This window comes from Tyto alba, unplaced genomic scaffold (assembly GCF_018691265.1).
Source record: "Tyto alba isolate M040663 unplaced genomic scaffold, T.alba_DEE_v4.0 Super-Scaffold_6, whole genome shotgun sequence".
Lineage (NCBI taxonomy): Eukaryota > Metazoa > Chordata > Aves > Strigiformes > Tytonidae > Tyto > Tyto alba.
This window is the reverse complement of record NW_024881327.1, coordinates 38,400,174-38,416,292: the sequence shown is the minus strand read 5'-3', so window position 1 is coordinate 38,416,292 and position 16,119 is coordinate 38,400,174. Positions and strand designations below refer to the sequence as shown.

Genomic DNA, 16,119 nt, shown 5'->3' with positions numbered 1-16,119 from the left:
CTGGAGTGTCTTCTACATAAGCCAAAGAGAGTCCTGAATGTTGCTTACCCAGACACTGAGTTTTCAGAACACAATGGATCATATTTTGGTTCTTCCAACCTTGCGCTTTTCTTTGTAGAAAGATCTAGCACTCCATCCCCTGCAAAGAACGAGTAGTGATGATAGCAGCTGTTTAAGGATGATCTCAGAAATTTTGTTAGCAAATGTTTGTACCTATGGCACAATTTTTAAGCAGTTACTTTATCTTGAAAAATTTCTGACATCTTATTTCTTTAACAATGTCAGCTGTCAGCAAACTTTTTAAAATTCAGAAAAAATAAAAAGTAAACCCATTCAGAAATAAAATTTAAAAGATGAATTGGTCTTAAACAGAAGCATGTGACTGCTTTCCTAAAAATCACATATGCATATATATTGCACTGTTTACTTTCAAGGCAACCAAAGCAATGCACTTGATGTTATTATTTTCATATTTACATACTGTAAACAAACAAGCCTGATATTGAAGTTAAAATTGACATAACTAAATTATAGGCTTACAGGATAATTTGGGCTACTAGGCATCTCAAGAGGTCTCTAGACCAACCTCCTGCTCCGAGTAGGGCCAGCTATGAGACCAGACCAAGTTACTGGATGAGAAATTAGTACCCCAGTAATGGGGAAGAGAGCTTGAGCCCAGTATAGAGTTTTAAGCATGAGACCTATGTCATTAAAGGTTCTAACAATTTGTTTATACCTATTCCCCCTGCTGCCCCCAACATATATGCAGTAATTAAACTAGAGAAATAGAAAGACCTAAACTGGGGTGGGAGCTCACTCTGTTAAGTCACTGGCAAATGTTAAATTCCAGATTTATAGTTGAAGTCTATGAAGTGTTGAAAGAGAAAACCATATTTTTAAAAAAATCAATATTTAAGAACGTTGAAAATTAAAGAAAGTAATTATCACCTGAAATACTGTTTCTAGTTTAAGTTTCTGTTTTTTTAAAAAAATCACATTTAAATTATAGAGAAGTCCCCTAAATATATTTAATTTCATACCTTTCTTCCTTGGTTCTCTGTTTCAAACTTGGGATGTTTTGTGTGCCTGAGCTCTGCAAGTCCAATTTTGAGTTTCAACATGTAGCTCAACATTCAACTCTACAAGCATCCTTATGCTAGCCCTTTTTACATTAGTATAATTTTCACGTTACTGTGTATTATTTCTAAAATATCAATCAACTGTATGTACTTTCCCACAGCCTCAGATGCAGACATGAAGCATTGGCTGAACAGTCCAAATTCCAACACTCGAATAAGTTATCAGAAAAATTGTTATGGTAACTGTCCTTTATACCAGTACTGCAAAGAAATAGTTTTTTGTAATCATCAAATCCAACTATTTATTTTGGACTGGTTTTAACACTTTTTGACTTTTCCCCCAACTATTTTGTATTACTTGAAGAAGGGTTAAGAGGGAAAAAACAGCACTGTAAGTCAGCATAAGGGGAAAAGATATTTATAAATATGTCAGTTATCAAAGATGGTCCTTTTCTCCTGAATATGTTCCTTTCAAGGTCTTCATTAACTCTAAGAAAGTAAAAGGAAGGACTAGTTAATGTTAATCAACCTTTCTGATGCAATGATATTTCAGAGGAAAAGCCACTTAAAAATACTAAAGAAATATTCTACACTATTACATATAGGGACTACATATATATAGGGACTATTTGGTCTACCCAGCTGTGAAGTATTCTGAGTACCTAAGCTCGCAATGTCCCCCAGTTCTGTGCAACAGACAGATTTAATCTACTTTGTCCTGTTAGTCACACAAAGCACATCTCCCTTTCTTAAGTGTTTGTGTGTTCCCTTTCACAACAGTTTCTCCATCCTTAGTTGATATTCATTGGCACTATGATAAAAAAAAAGATTATAAGAGATTGCTGGACAAGGTCACTGGAGAAAAAACTACCTCAAAGTTCACAACTCAGGTTATGAAGAGCTAATCATCTCTTTCTATTCAACCTGTAGAAAATTTGAAGCTAAACAGATTTTTAGGAAAAAAACCCAAACAAACAAACAAAAAAACACAAACCAAACCAAACCAAAAAACACAAACAAAAAAACAACCCCAAAAACTGAAAGACTCTTGCGAGATTCCATAACAAAATCTAAGCAAAATAATTTTCATTTTCAAGTTTTCAGAATTGGCTTTGACAACACAAGCCCACCCGTAAGCTGAAAAACTACTAAAAAGAACACAGTACTGAAAATGCAGGCTCCTGAAACAAAAAATTAGATAAATTTTTGGCCTCTAAAGGGTAAGAGGAACTGAAGAGTCATTTCAAGTTCAAGACAGCTGGTTCCTCCAACAGAGCTAATGTATTCATTAAGTATATGACACCTCCCTGAAGACAATGTTTTATGGGAAGATGATCTTCAGTAAAAAGAGTGAAAGAGAACCATGCAAGAAATTTGATCTACATACAACATGCCAGATAAAGTCACCACACACCAGGCTTTTATTCAGTGATTTCACTCAAATTAGAAAAAACAAAGCAAAAACCAACAAACCAAACAACACAAACCCCGACAAATTGATGCAGAAAGGACGATAAGTCAAAAAGATTCATTAAAAATACACAAGTAGCTCCTGGTTTTGGCAGATCTACCTGCTTTGTAGCACTATCTATTATTATTATTATAAAGAAGAAGCACCTACAATTGGCAAGAAAGTGAGAGCATCTGTTATAGAACTTTAAGACACAACAAAATGCTACCTAATGAAATGAATGTATGTATATATACACAGTCAATACATTCACTCTGGTTCATTAGGTACCAGACCAAAAAGTTTGCAAAGAGGCATCGTACTGATGGACAATGAACCTTGAAAAATCTTTTACTTGTAAGGTAGGAATAGGTTTTTGACATCAGGAACAGGAAAACCACTCTGTAAGGTGGTTTTAATAAAAGACATGGAATTACTGCCACTCTTTAACTGAAGCCACGAATACTAACATGACAGACTTCATAAACAATACTACGTAACTCTGAGTAAAATAGAAAAATATTATAAGAAGCTTTTCATGTCTGTTGCTCACGGTCTAATGAAGTTATTCCTGTACAAATTCAATTATTCTGAACTTCAAAGAAATGGCTCAACCTCTGGCCTTTGCTTCTAGGCACCAGATCATCAGATGCAGCAATACCAAGATATAACCAAGTGTGATCAAAGGTCATCTTCAGAATAATCAGGACCACAATCCCTTGAAAATCCTCCAGACCAGTGATGTTAGAGAAACAGGGTGGGAAGAGAAAGTAACAGAAACTGTATGGGTCACCCTTGAGTTCCTACAACTGGTATTTCTGTACTGATTCTAGCAAACTTATTTTGGTTTTGTTTTGTTGTGGGTTTTTGTTTTTGTTTCCTCCCCTCCATGTTTCAGGAAACCTCTCACTATTATGAACTGTCTTAGTAGGTCAGACAACCTACTCTATACCCAGTCCTCGGTCTCCAAGCGTTGGAAACATGCCATTGCTAGCACAGGAAAGCACAGCAGCCTGGCCACTGTCTGCAGCTCACTCCTCTCCTGCTCTCCCAGTAGCTGCTATCACGGGATTAGGGATCTCAGAGATCCATCCCTGCCTTGGCTCTGTTAGTTGGCAAGTTGTCCAAGGCCTTTTCTGAACCCAGTGACACCGTCTATCTCCACAGTCTCCTGTCACAGCAGTTCCTGATGTTCACAAACTGCTGTTCAAAAGTTGCTCCTTATCTGGTTTTCCGTCCAAGAAGTTTCAGCGAGACTTGCTTAGTTATAATATTGTGAGATTTAGTAAGTAACAGCTCTCCCTTTCTCTTAGCTGTGGTAAACCTTGATAAGGTTTTTCATAGCAACAAAATGACACTGTGTTTTCTTCAATACCTTTCCTGATGAGGCATTGCCTTTTGCTGGCTATTTTCTGTGCTGCTGCACCTGGAAACAATGTTTTCAGAGAACTTCCAGTAATTTAATTTTTAACATTCTTTTATTAATTCTTAACTACTGCTTTAACTAACCCATTTTTGCTGATCTGATGCGCTATTTTGTAAAACGAAAAACTGCCAGATGAAAAGTATATGGTTCTACACTGGGAGTCCATGGCAAGGTCTTGGCAGCATCTGTGAGGAGAGGCTGGGGTTGCCCTGTGCCAGACACAGATGGTTCTAGTTGGTTCCAGACCCACTGAAGGGCACAGCTGAGCCCAGCAGCCATTTGGGCAGAACTTCTGGGAAAACTTAAGAAAGGGCAAAAAGTGCCAGATGGAGAGAGAAAAAGGGAACAAAAAGAATGAGAAAACAGCAGCGGGAAGTCCAACGACAGAAGAAAATGGCAGACAGAAACCATTAGGGACACAGACTGTGGACAGTCCACATAGGGGTGCTGGTGGTCACAAGGGAACCTGGAGTGAAGCTGAGCCAGGGATAGGGAGGACAAAAAGTGGTTTTGCAACATGTTCCTCTGGTTCCACTACTCGAAATAGTAATTATTTATTTAAATAGGCAATAACTTGCATTGATTTTCCCCAAGCAGAGTCTGTTTTGCCCATGATGGCAAGTGGTAAGCAATGACCATGTCCTTACATCAACTCATGAGCTCTCATTCCTGTTCTTCCCAGTTTCTCCCCTGTGCCAGTGAGAGGGAAGCAAGCAAGCAAGCATCTGACAAGGAGCTTGGCTGTTAGCCACCATGGTAGCCCAGGAAGAAATAAACACCTACTCCCCTCAAAAATATATCTTTTTAGGGTGACTTTTTCATGCAGAAGTAATAAACTGTCTCTTGAATATATTTACAGCTCAGTTTATCTTTGGGAACACAGCATGTGTACCTTCAAAAAGCATAGTATTTTACCCAATACATATGGTAAGAACAGTACTGAATATAACCTTTTATTTTCTTAATGTACTGTCTGGAATTCTTTCAATAGCCCTGAACACAGCAATCAAGAGGTCACGCATTCTGTGATGCCAGTTGCCATGCTAACTTAAGCGTGGATTTTCAAGAGATATGAAACCACTTTTCAAAAATCAATAATTGTTTCCAAATTCTAGTCTATTATTCAGAAATCTTTATTTTACTACAAATCTTGGTGAAATCACATGCACATTGTTAAACTGGATAATAAAATGCTATTTCAAATAATTTAAACAGAAATTTGACTTATAAAATCTTTTATTTTCCCTACTTCTTCAATAATAGCTAACAACAACAAAGATACAGGATAGCTGTAAAAAGTTCACACAACAATGTCACATATTGCCAGCTACATTGAGATGTGTTCCTATCTATAATAGATCAATGAAACAAGGAAATCTATGAAAATTCTCTTGCATTTTCTGCTATGTTTACACACTATTGTTTCTAGAAGACACAGCAACAAGAATAAGCTTGTGTAGCTAAATTAACAGATCATTTATTTGTACACCTTATACTTCTGCCTCTGGTAAGTCACTTTGCTTGGCAGCTTGAGTGTGATCAACTCTCCCACCGCTCTATCAAGGGAAAGAAGCCTCTGCATCAAAGCTAGCTGCTGCTGGGAACACTCCCCAAAGAGCTCAGCATCATGACTGCACAAGAAAATAGTAAGTCATTGCAGGATATTTCCAAGACTATTCCTCACTCAATGTTCTATTCTGTAGGAATGCTGCTTTTTCACTAGCTTAGTTTGGAAGACAAGTAATATTGCAAAAATACACAATACCACCCTATTTTTGTTAGATGCAGTGCATGCAAAACAAATTTTCTTTCCTATACAGAGTATTCTTTTCAAGGCCTGGACAGTCTTAGAGTTACAAGGATTAGGAAAAAAAGAGCAAGATACAGGTATATCTGGAGACAGTTGCTTCTAATTGACTGACAGTGAAGTAATTGCCTGATTAGTTACCAGCAAGGTGCACAGGAATTAAAACACCCTGCTCAGTTACCATACTTCTACATGTAAAAGAAAGTGGAGCATAATCTAGGACTCTGCTATCAGTCAGGTGCCACCTGGACATACCTGGATGCCAGTGCTTAAATACTCAGTACTGAATGATTCAGTACCAGGGGTGCAATGGGTTGACCTTGGCCAGTAGCTAGAACCCCACCCAGCCCCTCCCTCACTCCCCCTCCTGAACAGCAGGGCAGGCAGAAATAAGATGAAAGAGTTCATCAGGATAAATACAGGGAGATCACTCACCAGTTACCAAAGGCAAAACAGACTTGGGGAAAATCAATTTATTGCAAATTAAAATAGATTTGGTTATTGAGAAAGACAAAAATTAAAGCACCTCTCCACCCTACCGTCTCCCAGGCTGAACCTCACTCCCAACTCCTCTACCTCTCTCCCCCATGACCAGGTGGCACAGGTGGGATTGGGAATGGGGATTACAGTCAGTACAATTCCTCGCTACAGCTTCTTCCTCCTCCATTGCGGGTTCCTCCACAGGCTGCAGTTCCTTCAGGACATATCTTGTTGCTCCAGTATGGGGTCTTCCACGGTACTGCAGTGTGAATATCTGCTCCAGAGTGGTCTCTTCCATGAGCCGCAGGGCAATACCTGCTCCACCATGGTCCTCTCCATGTGTTGCAGGGAAATACCTGCTCTGGTGCGTGGAGCGCCTCTTCCCCCTCCTTCTCCAACCTTGTTGTTTGCCCCACCGTTTCTCACGCCTCTGTCAAGCATTTTTGCTCTTTTCACAGAGGCACCACAAACCTCACTGATGTGCTCCACTTCAGCCTGTTGTGGGTCTGTTGCAGAGCCAGCTGTGCCTAGCACAGAGCAGGCCCTGACCTCTTCTCATAGATGCCACCCCTACAGCCTTCCCCAACTACCAAAACCTTGACGTGTCAACCCAATACACAGGGGTAGTACCAGATCTGGAAGTGTCAGACCTGAATATTTTGGGAGTACTTCAGAGACGGCCCACAGATACTGGAAGAAAGTAAGAAGCTTTCTTAAATGAAGATTAAGATCATCTCAATATCTTCGATGGCAGAATATTTTTTCAGTATTGAGCTAGCACCTTACTTGAATCTGTTCAGTGCAAAAAAAATGCTTCTAGTTGTCTCAAAAATAAAGCTTACACCTTCCTCTCAAGTCCAAGAATTCCTGACACAGTGAAGGAACAAGACTGTTTTATTATTTAGATCATTAATTTTAAAGATAACTACTATAAACATAAAGCACCTGCCTAAACAGAAAATGAACCTGAAGTATTTACATTTAGGCCATTATCTGCTTCACAGGATTTGAATGAAAAATATTTCAACTTTGGGGATTTGTCAGAGCAATGTACAAATCTGAACTTCCTACTCTGTTACCGCCATTTCATTTAGAAATTGTAACAGGAATTACAAATAACAAGTAATAAAAAGAATTACATGACAATTAAAAGACACTACTAAGAAGGGAACCATGGTATAGTTTTTAAGAGTCTCCAGACTGAGGAATGATACTATGTTAGACACAGAATAATATATTCTATAAAATAATTACATTAAAAAATGTCACTATTCCCTACTGTAAGCACGTAACATTTCAATATATCCAAGCTTTCTTCAGGAAAAGGACAGAAGTGTGAGGTAGGCAGAATAATAATATATAGTCTCCGACAATTGAAAACATTTTTCACAAATCATTGCACCTAGAACACAATGTAAAAAAAAAAGAGCAGGCTGATTTATTCCATCTTGATCTTATTTGCTAGTGTTGCTACCGCTATAGTGGAAAGCTAAGATAGCTCAAATTTGGTAAGTTCATGGGAAATGGGAAATGCAGAACAACTTCCCTAGTAGATAAGATGGCTTGAAATCTTTCTCCAGCTAAAGTCTTGTTTCAATATTTCCTCTCACTTCAGTAACTCTAAACTTCACAGCAAGACTAGTATCTTTAACATCTGCAAAGCACTCCAATAAACATGGTAGTGTAAATTCTGAGAATCTACAATATCATACACAGTATATATTTTACATAGTAAACTATGTATGCTGAGCAACTATTTTAGCCTCAGATGTTTTGCTGAAGACACTTGTTGTTTAGCCTCATTATAAGAAAAATTCAAATGAAAAAACCCCTAAATACCTCCATCTCTCTATACTTCAAGTTTTTCTTGGACAAAGATCAACAGATTTTCAAATAGCTGAGGGTAGCAGCAGAACTTTCTTCCTGTCTCTGCCCCGTTCACCCTCTGCCTTCCCTGTCATTCCTCAAAGATTTATTTGGGCTCAGCAAGAACCAGAATCTGTCTTTGGGGACTTTGCTCCCTCATGGACGTTTTAAACTAGTTATTCTTTATAACCAGCTGTTGAAGTAAGCAACAGGCTATAGTGCTGATATCAGTGAAGTACTTTTTATTGCCCTTGCAAAAGAAAGGTGCTTCAACCTGGCCAATTATATCTCTCTAAAATCTGTAATTCATCCATAGCAGAGGTATGTCAAAGCACAACAGATATTTTCTCAGTATTTAATCTGCACAAGGTATCCACTAAACCCAGGCATGAATTGGTTTCTGGTGACCATGCAGAAAAAAGCAGGAATTCCACAATTTCTTAATGCTTCTGCTGTCAAAGGGAAAGTATGCTTAAAATTTAATCTAGAATAGGTATGTTTAGCAAGGTAAATCCATGTCAAGTGTGGTCCCCCCGCCCCAAAGGTTGTGTCACCTAATTAAAGACTGCATCATTAAGCACACACATACAAAATCTGCTTTCATTCTGACCAACATATATTTTAAAAAAAACTTAATGCTGCAGTTCTACCTCCTTTTAACTTTTTTAGTACTGTATATGACATACAGGTAAACATCCTTTTGGTCTGCAATATTATTGGATTAACATGAACTCTTCTATCTGTAAAAGACAAAAGCTGTTTTTGCCATTGCTTTTAGTTGCACATGACAGTCACAACCCTTCTTGAAAACTGCTTCTAATCCAAATCAAGTTCAAAGTCTAAAACACTCTTGTGATTATACTGCTATCGTTTTGGATAGCAATATTCCTTGAGGCAAAGAAATAACTTCCTTTTTGTAAACGACAGTAATATAGACTTTCTTTTTCTAATTTTACTCTCAAAAACTTGCACTGACCTATAATGATTAAGGCTTGAAGTATGGAAATTTCCTCCCAAATTCATCTTCTCTCTTCATCATTCTAAGCAGTCTGTATTTAAAGAATCAAAGTGTCCAAGGGCTGACACAGACAACATGAACTTTGCTCTCTGAAATTCCAGTATCTTTCCTCCTTTTCTCAGAAGGCTTAACAGCTATTTCATCAAAATTTTGAACTACTGCCACTTGTGACAGCAACAGGTGAGCTGACTTAGATTCAATATTCTAAAGCTGAGGAATTCGAATGCCACATATTTAATATAGGCATTCAAAAATTAAAATATTTATCTGCTAAAACAAATATGAAAAATGTTTCTAGAAAGAATGTGGGTTTGGCTTTTTGTGTGTGTGGTTGGTGTGTGTTTTTTTTTTTTTAATTCTCTTACAACATTTTTCCTGGTGTTTAAAGCAAATTGAGTTTTCTTTAGGTGTTAAGTTGATACAATGCCAATTTTCCTTCAACCTTATTTTGATGACATAGGATATTTTTTTTTTCTCCCTGTATATTGATTATTACTTTGGAAAGACAAAACATGTAGATATTTCACAGAGACACTTTTTTTTAAGGGAATAAAATGTAATAGGGTAATAAATGACAGCAATATACAGATAAGCAGATATAGAAATTTACCTTGCTGAGTATTCTGTTCTTGAGTTCGATTCACAGTGAGGTCTAGAGGGCTATCCTGTTCTTCCTGAAGGGAGTTTTCCGTTTGGTTCATTTGGATACTTTTACATATCAGACTTGGTTCAAACGATGAACCATTTCTGTTCTCTTGAATTTTGCTACTTTTTGAAATGTACTCAATCGCAAACTGACGGATCATTTTTTTCATTAATTCCTGAGCAACTAGGGGAATGTTAGGATCACAGTTGTGAGGAAGATCTAGGAATAAAAAAACAACACAGGCAACAGATGTATTAAAAAACAAACAAAATTAATTTTCTTTAAATAAATACTTCCTACCAGCACAATAAACGTGTGTAATAAGTACGTGTATAATGAACACATTAATTCAGATGTCTAGTAAGTTCTTCTTAGTATTCCTAATTGGAGGTCACTTGGAAGAACATGTTTAGCACATCTCAGTTATTTTTACCTTATTCCTTTGTCATGGCATGCAAGTAAAACTATGTGGGCAGAAAAATAATGCAAGTATCGGACTCAGAATCTGTATTCATTGTTGGTAAATAAGTTGACTTTTCATTTGCAAACTGTTCATTTTCAGTTTTGAAAATAAAGAATTTTGGATCAAATGTGAAAGTTAAATAAAGGTATGAATTAGTACATAAAAAAGAACAACTATAAGAAAAATAATTAAAGCACAGTTCTACTGATTAGTCCCTTCCATAACATAGAACATTTGGTATTTTGAGGAGCTGATCTTAAAAGAGAAAAAAAATCAGTTTCACCTATGTATTATATTCACCTGCACATTATAAAATGCTACTTAAAATGTTCCCCACAAATTGTAGTAATACATGCAATTGAATTTTACAATAAATTTGTAAATGTTTACTGTGAAATCTTACAGGATTTTCAGGACATTTCTAGGACATTGTCAAAGTGCTACCAATGAAAACATTTGGGAGAAAAATCTTTATTTTCTATTCTAAACTATATGCACCCTATTTTTTGTTTGTGTATGTAACAGTCCCACAGAAAGCAGCATTTCATTTTAAAAACACAAAAATAATAAAAGGATCAAACATGAGAAACCCATGACTTTATTTTAATTTTATCTGTCAGCTAGAAAAAAGTTAAACCTCTTATTAGCAAGCATAGCTGAAGCTACACTTGTGAACCACTGAAGAATCCTAGTATTAATAGCAGTACCAGAAAGATAAACAAAATAAAAATACGTAATTTAGCATAAGTAACAATGTAATTAAGAAACATCAGTACTGCATTGATGACTGCAATACTTAATTTCAGAAGACAAACCCATACTTAAGGATTCATATTCCTCCTTGAAGTGGCAGTGTAGCACTCATTTCACTATCCCTATCTCCCCTTCTTTCCTTGAACTCTACATACACACAGAGAACACAAAAATATCCTTTTCAGTGTTTTAACCACTGCCCATCCTTGAATTCATAGGTAATGAGTGAAACAGATTTCAGCAAGAAGGGACAGGGACTTAAAGATTTAAAGTAAGTGTGAATGCAGTACAGAAGAACTGGCTTTTAGGTCAGCCTTGACTGCCTGAAAGAAATGTCAAAAGACATGGTGGCAGTTACCAGGATACTTAAATTAGTCTCAAACAAGTAAGACAGACAATGAGTTTTGTTTTCATGGAAGCGGAGAAACTGAGATAACTGGATCAGGCAGATGTTTGCATGCAAAGTGTAAATTTCCCAATAGGTAGTCTGGAGGATCACACAGCATATTTGCTCAAGCATTTTATGCCAATTAAGCTTTATCCATCTACTAGTAAGAAAGTGATCACTGAGACAGATCAAAGAATGCTGCTCAAGTTCAGGATGACTGTGTAGAGGATTTTTTTTGTTGTTGTTTTTCAGGTTTATTCAAAATATATTCCATTTTGAGAATTCATTTTCACCAGAGTATTGGAAGGATTTAAAAACATGCACATATGCAATCTGCTACCTAAAGCACACAGGAGGGCAGCTGACTGTTCAGATGCTTCTTGTCAATACCTTTTGGTTGCCCTTTCAGTAATGCTTTATGTGATAAGGTGAAGCTCCACCATTTTCAGAGACTGAATATATGCTAGACATCTTGGCTTCAAGAGACCTTATCCGAGGCATGACAAAACAAGTCTGCTTATGGTTGAAGCCCTATCTTCTGACAATCTTTCAACCAGGTCTCCAACAAAATTTCTACAATTGATAAAAGTTTCTAGAGGAGAGATACAAGGTGAAATTCTAAATGATGGAGGACACCCACATAGAAAAAGATCTTTTCCCATCATGTAACACACAGGCACAGGTATTCTTTGTTTATTAGTATTTCCCAATTCCTAATTAATGAATCAAATAAATGTTCAACTGGAATTTTATCAACCTAGAGACACACAAGGAGAGAAAAAAATTCAACAAAAGATACTGAAGCAGTAAGGGAACAGGTGTAAACATGGTAATGTATATGCAAAAAATAACAAAAGAACAAGGAAAGTCAAGCAATGGAACTGAAAACCTGAATTATCTAGGAACAAAATTAAATGTCTGCATGACTGAGGACTCATAGGTCTAGACAATGAAAACTACTGATCAATAGCTTAGCTTAAAAAAGAACCCCAAAACCAAAACAAACCCAAACACAAGCAAACAAAAATATGACAGCCAGTAATGAAGAAACTCATACAAAATGAAATATATGAAACATCATCAACACTGAATAGTCTACCAGTTATCTGGTCTGGAACAACCCTGCTTATAGAGGAAAAATTAGTATGTTCCATGCACCCAAGAAAAACTTCTTTGAAGATTTTTGGAGAACAGGTGATTAACAGTGCACATGGAAAATATAGTTATTTTACATCCTGGTATGATCTGTGCCTGTAAAAAAGCAAAATATCATAGAGCACAGGGGATGCATACCATTAGCTGGAAAACACAACAGCCTGGAATAAATACCTGCTTATTAACCACCATCCCCAGTATCAATTATTATAAAACTGCAAGACAAAACTCCTCCAGAACTGTCACGTTTCTATTGCCTTTCTATTCCATTTCAGTCATATGAAATTTTTAAATGAAATCTAATGCATTTTGGGGTAAAAAAATATTAGGTCTCTGTGCTTGGTATCACTAGCAAATATTTCTTAATTATTATCAGCAGATGGCACCAGACATACTTTGCACTACCTAAGAAGTTTTAATTCTAAGATGTTTTGTTAGGAGTCATGATTATAGCTACTTAAAGACTTGAAAAATCTACATGCCTACATCTGTTTAAACTTCTATTTTTCACATAGTTGATTTAAAACACAAGGCAGCTGTATTTACTCCATGAATCATGTACATATGTATATACACACTACAAATTCTTAGAGACTGTTCTGCTGGGTTTGGAGTAAAAGGTAGCTCTGATGTTCCTCTAGTTTCTCTCAGATCACTGTAGACATTCTGATATTACTGCAATAAGAGAAGGCTAAATGACGTATCTGTACGAAATATAATGATATTCTCTGCTTCCGATTGTCAAGATTATAGTCAGAATGCAAGAGAAGGCAGTAAGGATGATGTGCAATTATGACTAATTGCAATGATTTATTTAATTCAAAGCTCATATTTAAGCTTAGGGCTTCCTCAGTTTATGTGCAGCACCACCTTCTAACTGTTCAAATCCATATTCCTAACTACTCTGTACACTATGTGTGATCACTAGATTGTAATGCACAATGTAACAACTGATTTAATTGATATTTCAGACTTACATGTGTATTTGACAGGACAACGGACAAGAAGTTAAAAGCTCCCAAAATAGTGTTCCTCAATAGTACTCTATTTCTTGAAAAACAGTATTTTTTTCATTAAAAAGTCAAAATAGTGACTTAATTTCTCTTTTGATTCAATATCAAAAGGCATGGGAAATCAACAGGGAATCACAACCCCCCCTGTAAACTTAAAATCCTGTTGTGCAAGTAGAACTAACAACACCCGGTTGCTTATCAGTATGTTTCCTGTATTTGCTCCAGCTCTTCCCTCTTCACTAAAAGCTCACATTTTCTAAAACGACCCCACCTCACAGCCATCAAACTGTCCCAGCAATATTCTCAGCCTCACCTGTAAACTTGTCCAGCTCACTGTCAGATCACCAGCAAATCAAAACCAGAATATAGCAATTTATTCTGAGCCATATATCATGATCGGTTTAGTTAACCTGACTGATCAACAAACAGAAGGAATAAGGGCCAAGCCCACTATAGCTTTGTTCTTGTAATCATTCAACATTGCTCCTTCCTCTACTCAAATGGTAATTTTAATTATTCTATATACAGTCATATCTCTAAGGATTTTCTTAAACATAGTTGAAAATGACCAAGAAATTCAGAAGTCAGTGAAGACAGTAACACTGGCAGGCAGTAAACACAAAAAGTGTTTTATTTCCTCAACAAAGCAGCTGAAATCCTGCTAAACATTCTTTCCCAATGAATTTGAGGAAGAATAGCAAGGATGTCACACAAGTTTACTACATAAGCTGTGACAGAGTTCTCTGTTCTTACAGAAAACCTTTCAGATTTTGAAAGGACAAATTAGAGTTATTAAAATTATGAATAAAAAGAAACTGCAAGTATTGGATCAAGTAGTGCATACATCTGAAAACTACACTTCAGAAAGTAACACTTCTTTTCTAGTCTGAGATTATGTGTGCAAGATTACATTTTCATAGGTTCGTCAAATTATATATACACTGCCCAAGAAGCATAACCAGCTTGTGACATCTGTGTATCTCTGCTATAACTAAGCAAAGAACAGGAGAACTCAGACTGAAATGCAGGTATATGGTGTGGTGTTAGAAAGACATAGTTATGAATGGAAATACTTTAGAATACAGATACCTAGAAACAAGGAAGAACTTCAAAAAGCTTACAGAGAATTTATTTTGGTATGGAAAACATGGCACTAAGGATACTTGACAGAGCTGCCCAGACAATCTGGAAAGATTCAAATCATATCCTGACCATTTTTACCCTCTAGTTTTGTGCCTTAATTCCTTAATTTTTGCAAAATCTTTTGAGGTTTCTATTTTGTCCTGGTGGCTCATGTCCTGAAGATAGAACCCAATTCACAACCCTGAATGTGATTAAATGACCTTTTCTTTTTTTTTTTTGTTTGTTTAATGAGGTCACCTTAATACTGCATGAAAAAAAAAGTTTCCATGAACATACAGTGTGAATCACTAGAAACCCAGAAAATTAATAATCCATGATCAAAATGTCTGATCATGGATTAACTATGGTTCTGCCATGTAATGATGATCACATATGTGACATTCTATAATATTCATAGTACCACCAACAACAAAGACTAATATGTATTTTTTAAAGCACATCGTGTTTTTTCCTCATAACTACTTCTTTGACAAAATAAAATAGATGTATATGCAAGTGGAAAAGTGTCACAGTCTACTCTGCCTAAAACACTAAATGGGAAAAGAGAGATGTCATACTTGGGAAGAAAGCATCTGGGTTTCAGATATATTGTTTAATGGAAGCAATCAATGTTAGATGACAAAAATTACTTTGGCTTTACTGAAGTGTCTGATGAGGACAGGACTTTCCTACAGAGAACTACCTACCAAACTGGTCTTTCACTAACACATGGTAAAGATGGGTTCCTAATAGAAAGACTTTGTTACTTATAGCATCTCAAGAGTTTACCCATCTTGGCAGTAATTCTACCATCCTCTTAAAAGGAAAGAAGAGTCATCCTTCTCTGAGATTCTACAGACAAATCCTCATCTATGCATGTCTGAAGGTTGTATGCTGTAAACAATGATATAACATGGCTGCATGTTTCAAGATCTTCTGAACTAATTTCCCGATGTCAAAAAAACCCCAAACCCAACCCCCAAACCAGTATGCAAAATAAAACCTAGCCATATACTAACTTGTACTAAAATAAAACGATAATAAGACTAATAAACACAACTTTCAAATTTGCTCACTAATCTTAGAAGTTGTTCACAGTGGCCCTAAATGAAACTGTACCAGTTACAATGGCAAGACAGTATATGATCTTGAGGAATTTGCAACTGAAACAAGTGAAACAAATGTTACCTCCATTTTAAAAGACAGCCAACCAAGAATTCTTTTTTTTTTTTTTGACAATGAAAGGGCATCTTTTTTAGTACCAGGTATAAGAACTGTTCCTTAGCTAAACAATTACTTGGAATTTTTTGTTTCCTTTTTTTCTAAATTGATAACAGAACTCAAAAATGCACAAAAATTCAGAAAGCACACTTGGGATTTTCCTATTAAACCTCCTCATCTTCCTTCCTCCAAGACAATTATTTAAATACCTCATACACTGACTTAACATGGC

At 36.4% G+C, this 16,119-nt stretch overlaps 1 protein-coding gene across 8 annotated transcripts in view; it reads right to left on the bottom strand.

Annotated features, from left to right (window-relative positions):
• LCORL (ligand dependent nuclear receptor corepressor like) overlaps window positions 1-16,119 on the bottom strand; it is an 85,263-nt gene that overhangs the window by 31,484 nt on the left and 37,660 nt on the right. For 4 of the 8 annotated variants that reach the window (XM_042807727.1, XM_042807726.1, XM_042807729.1 and 1 more), the window contains exons 5-6: window positions 9,737-9,991; window positions 49-139 (exon numbers count right to left, since the gene is read on the bottom strand). In XM_042807727.1, the coding sequence (XP_042663661.1) occupies window positions 49-139; window positions 9,737-9,991 (346 nt within the window). Of the gene's footprint in view, window positions 1-48; window positions 140-7,465; window positions 7,645-9,736; window positions 9,992-16,119 lie in introns of those variants that run through there. The other 4 variants (XM_042807732.1, XM_042807731.1, XM_042807733.1 and 1 more) reach the window with 2 other exon arrangements.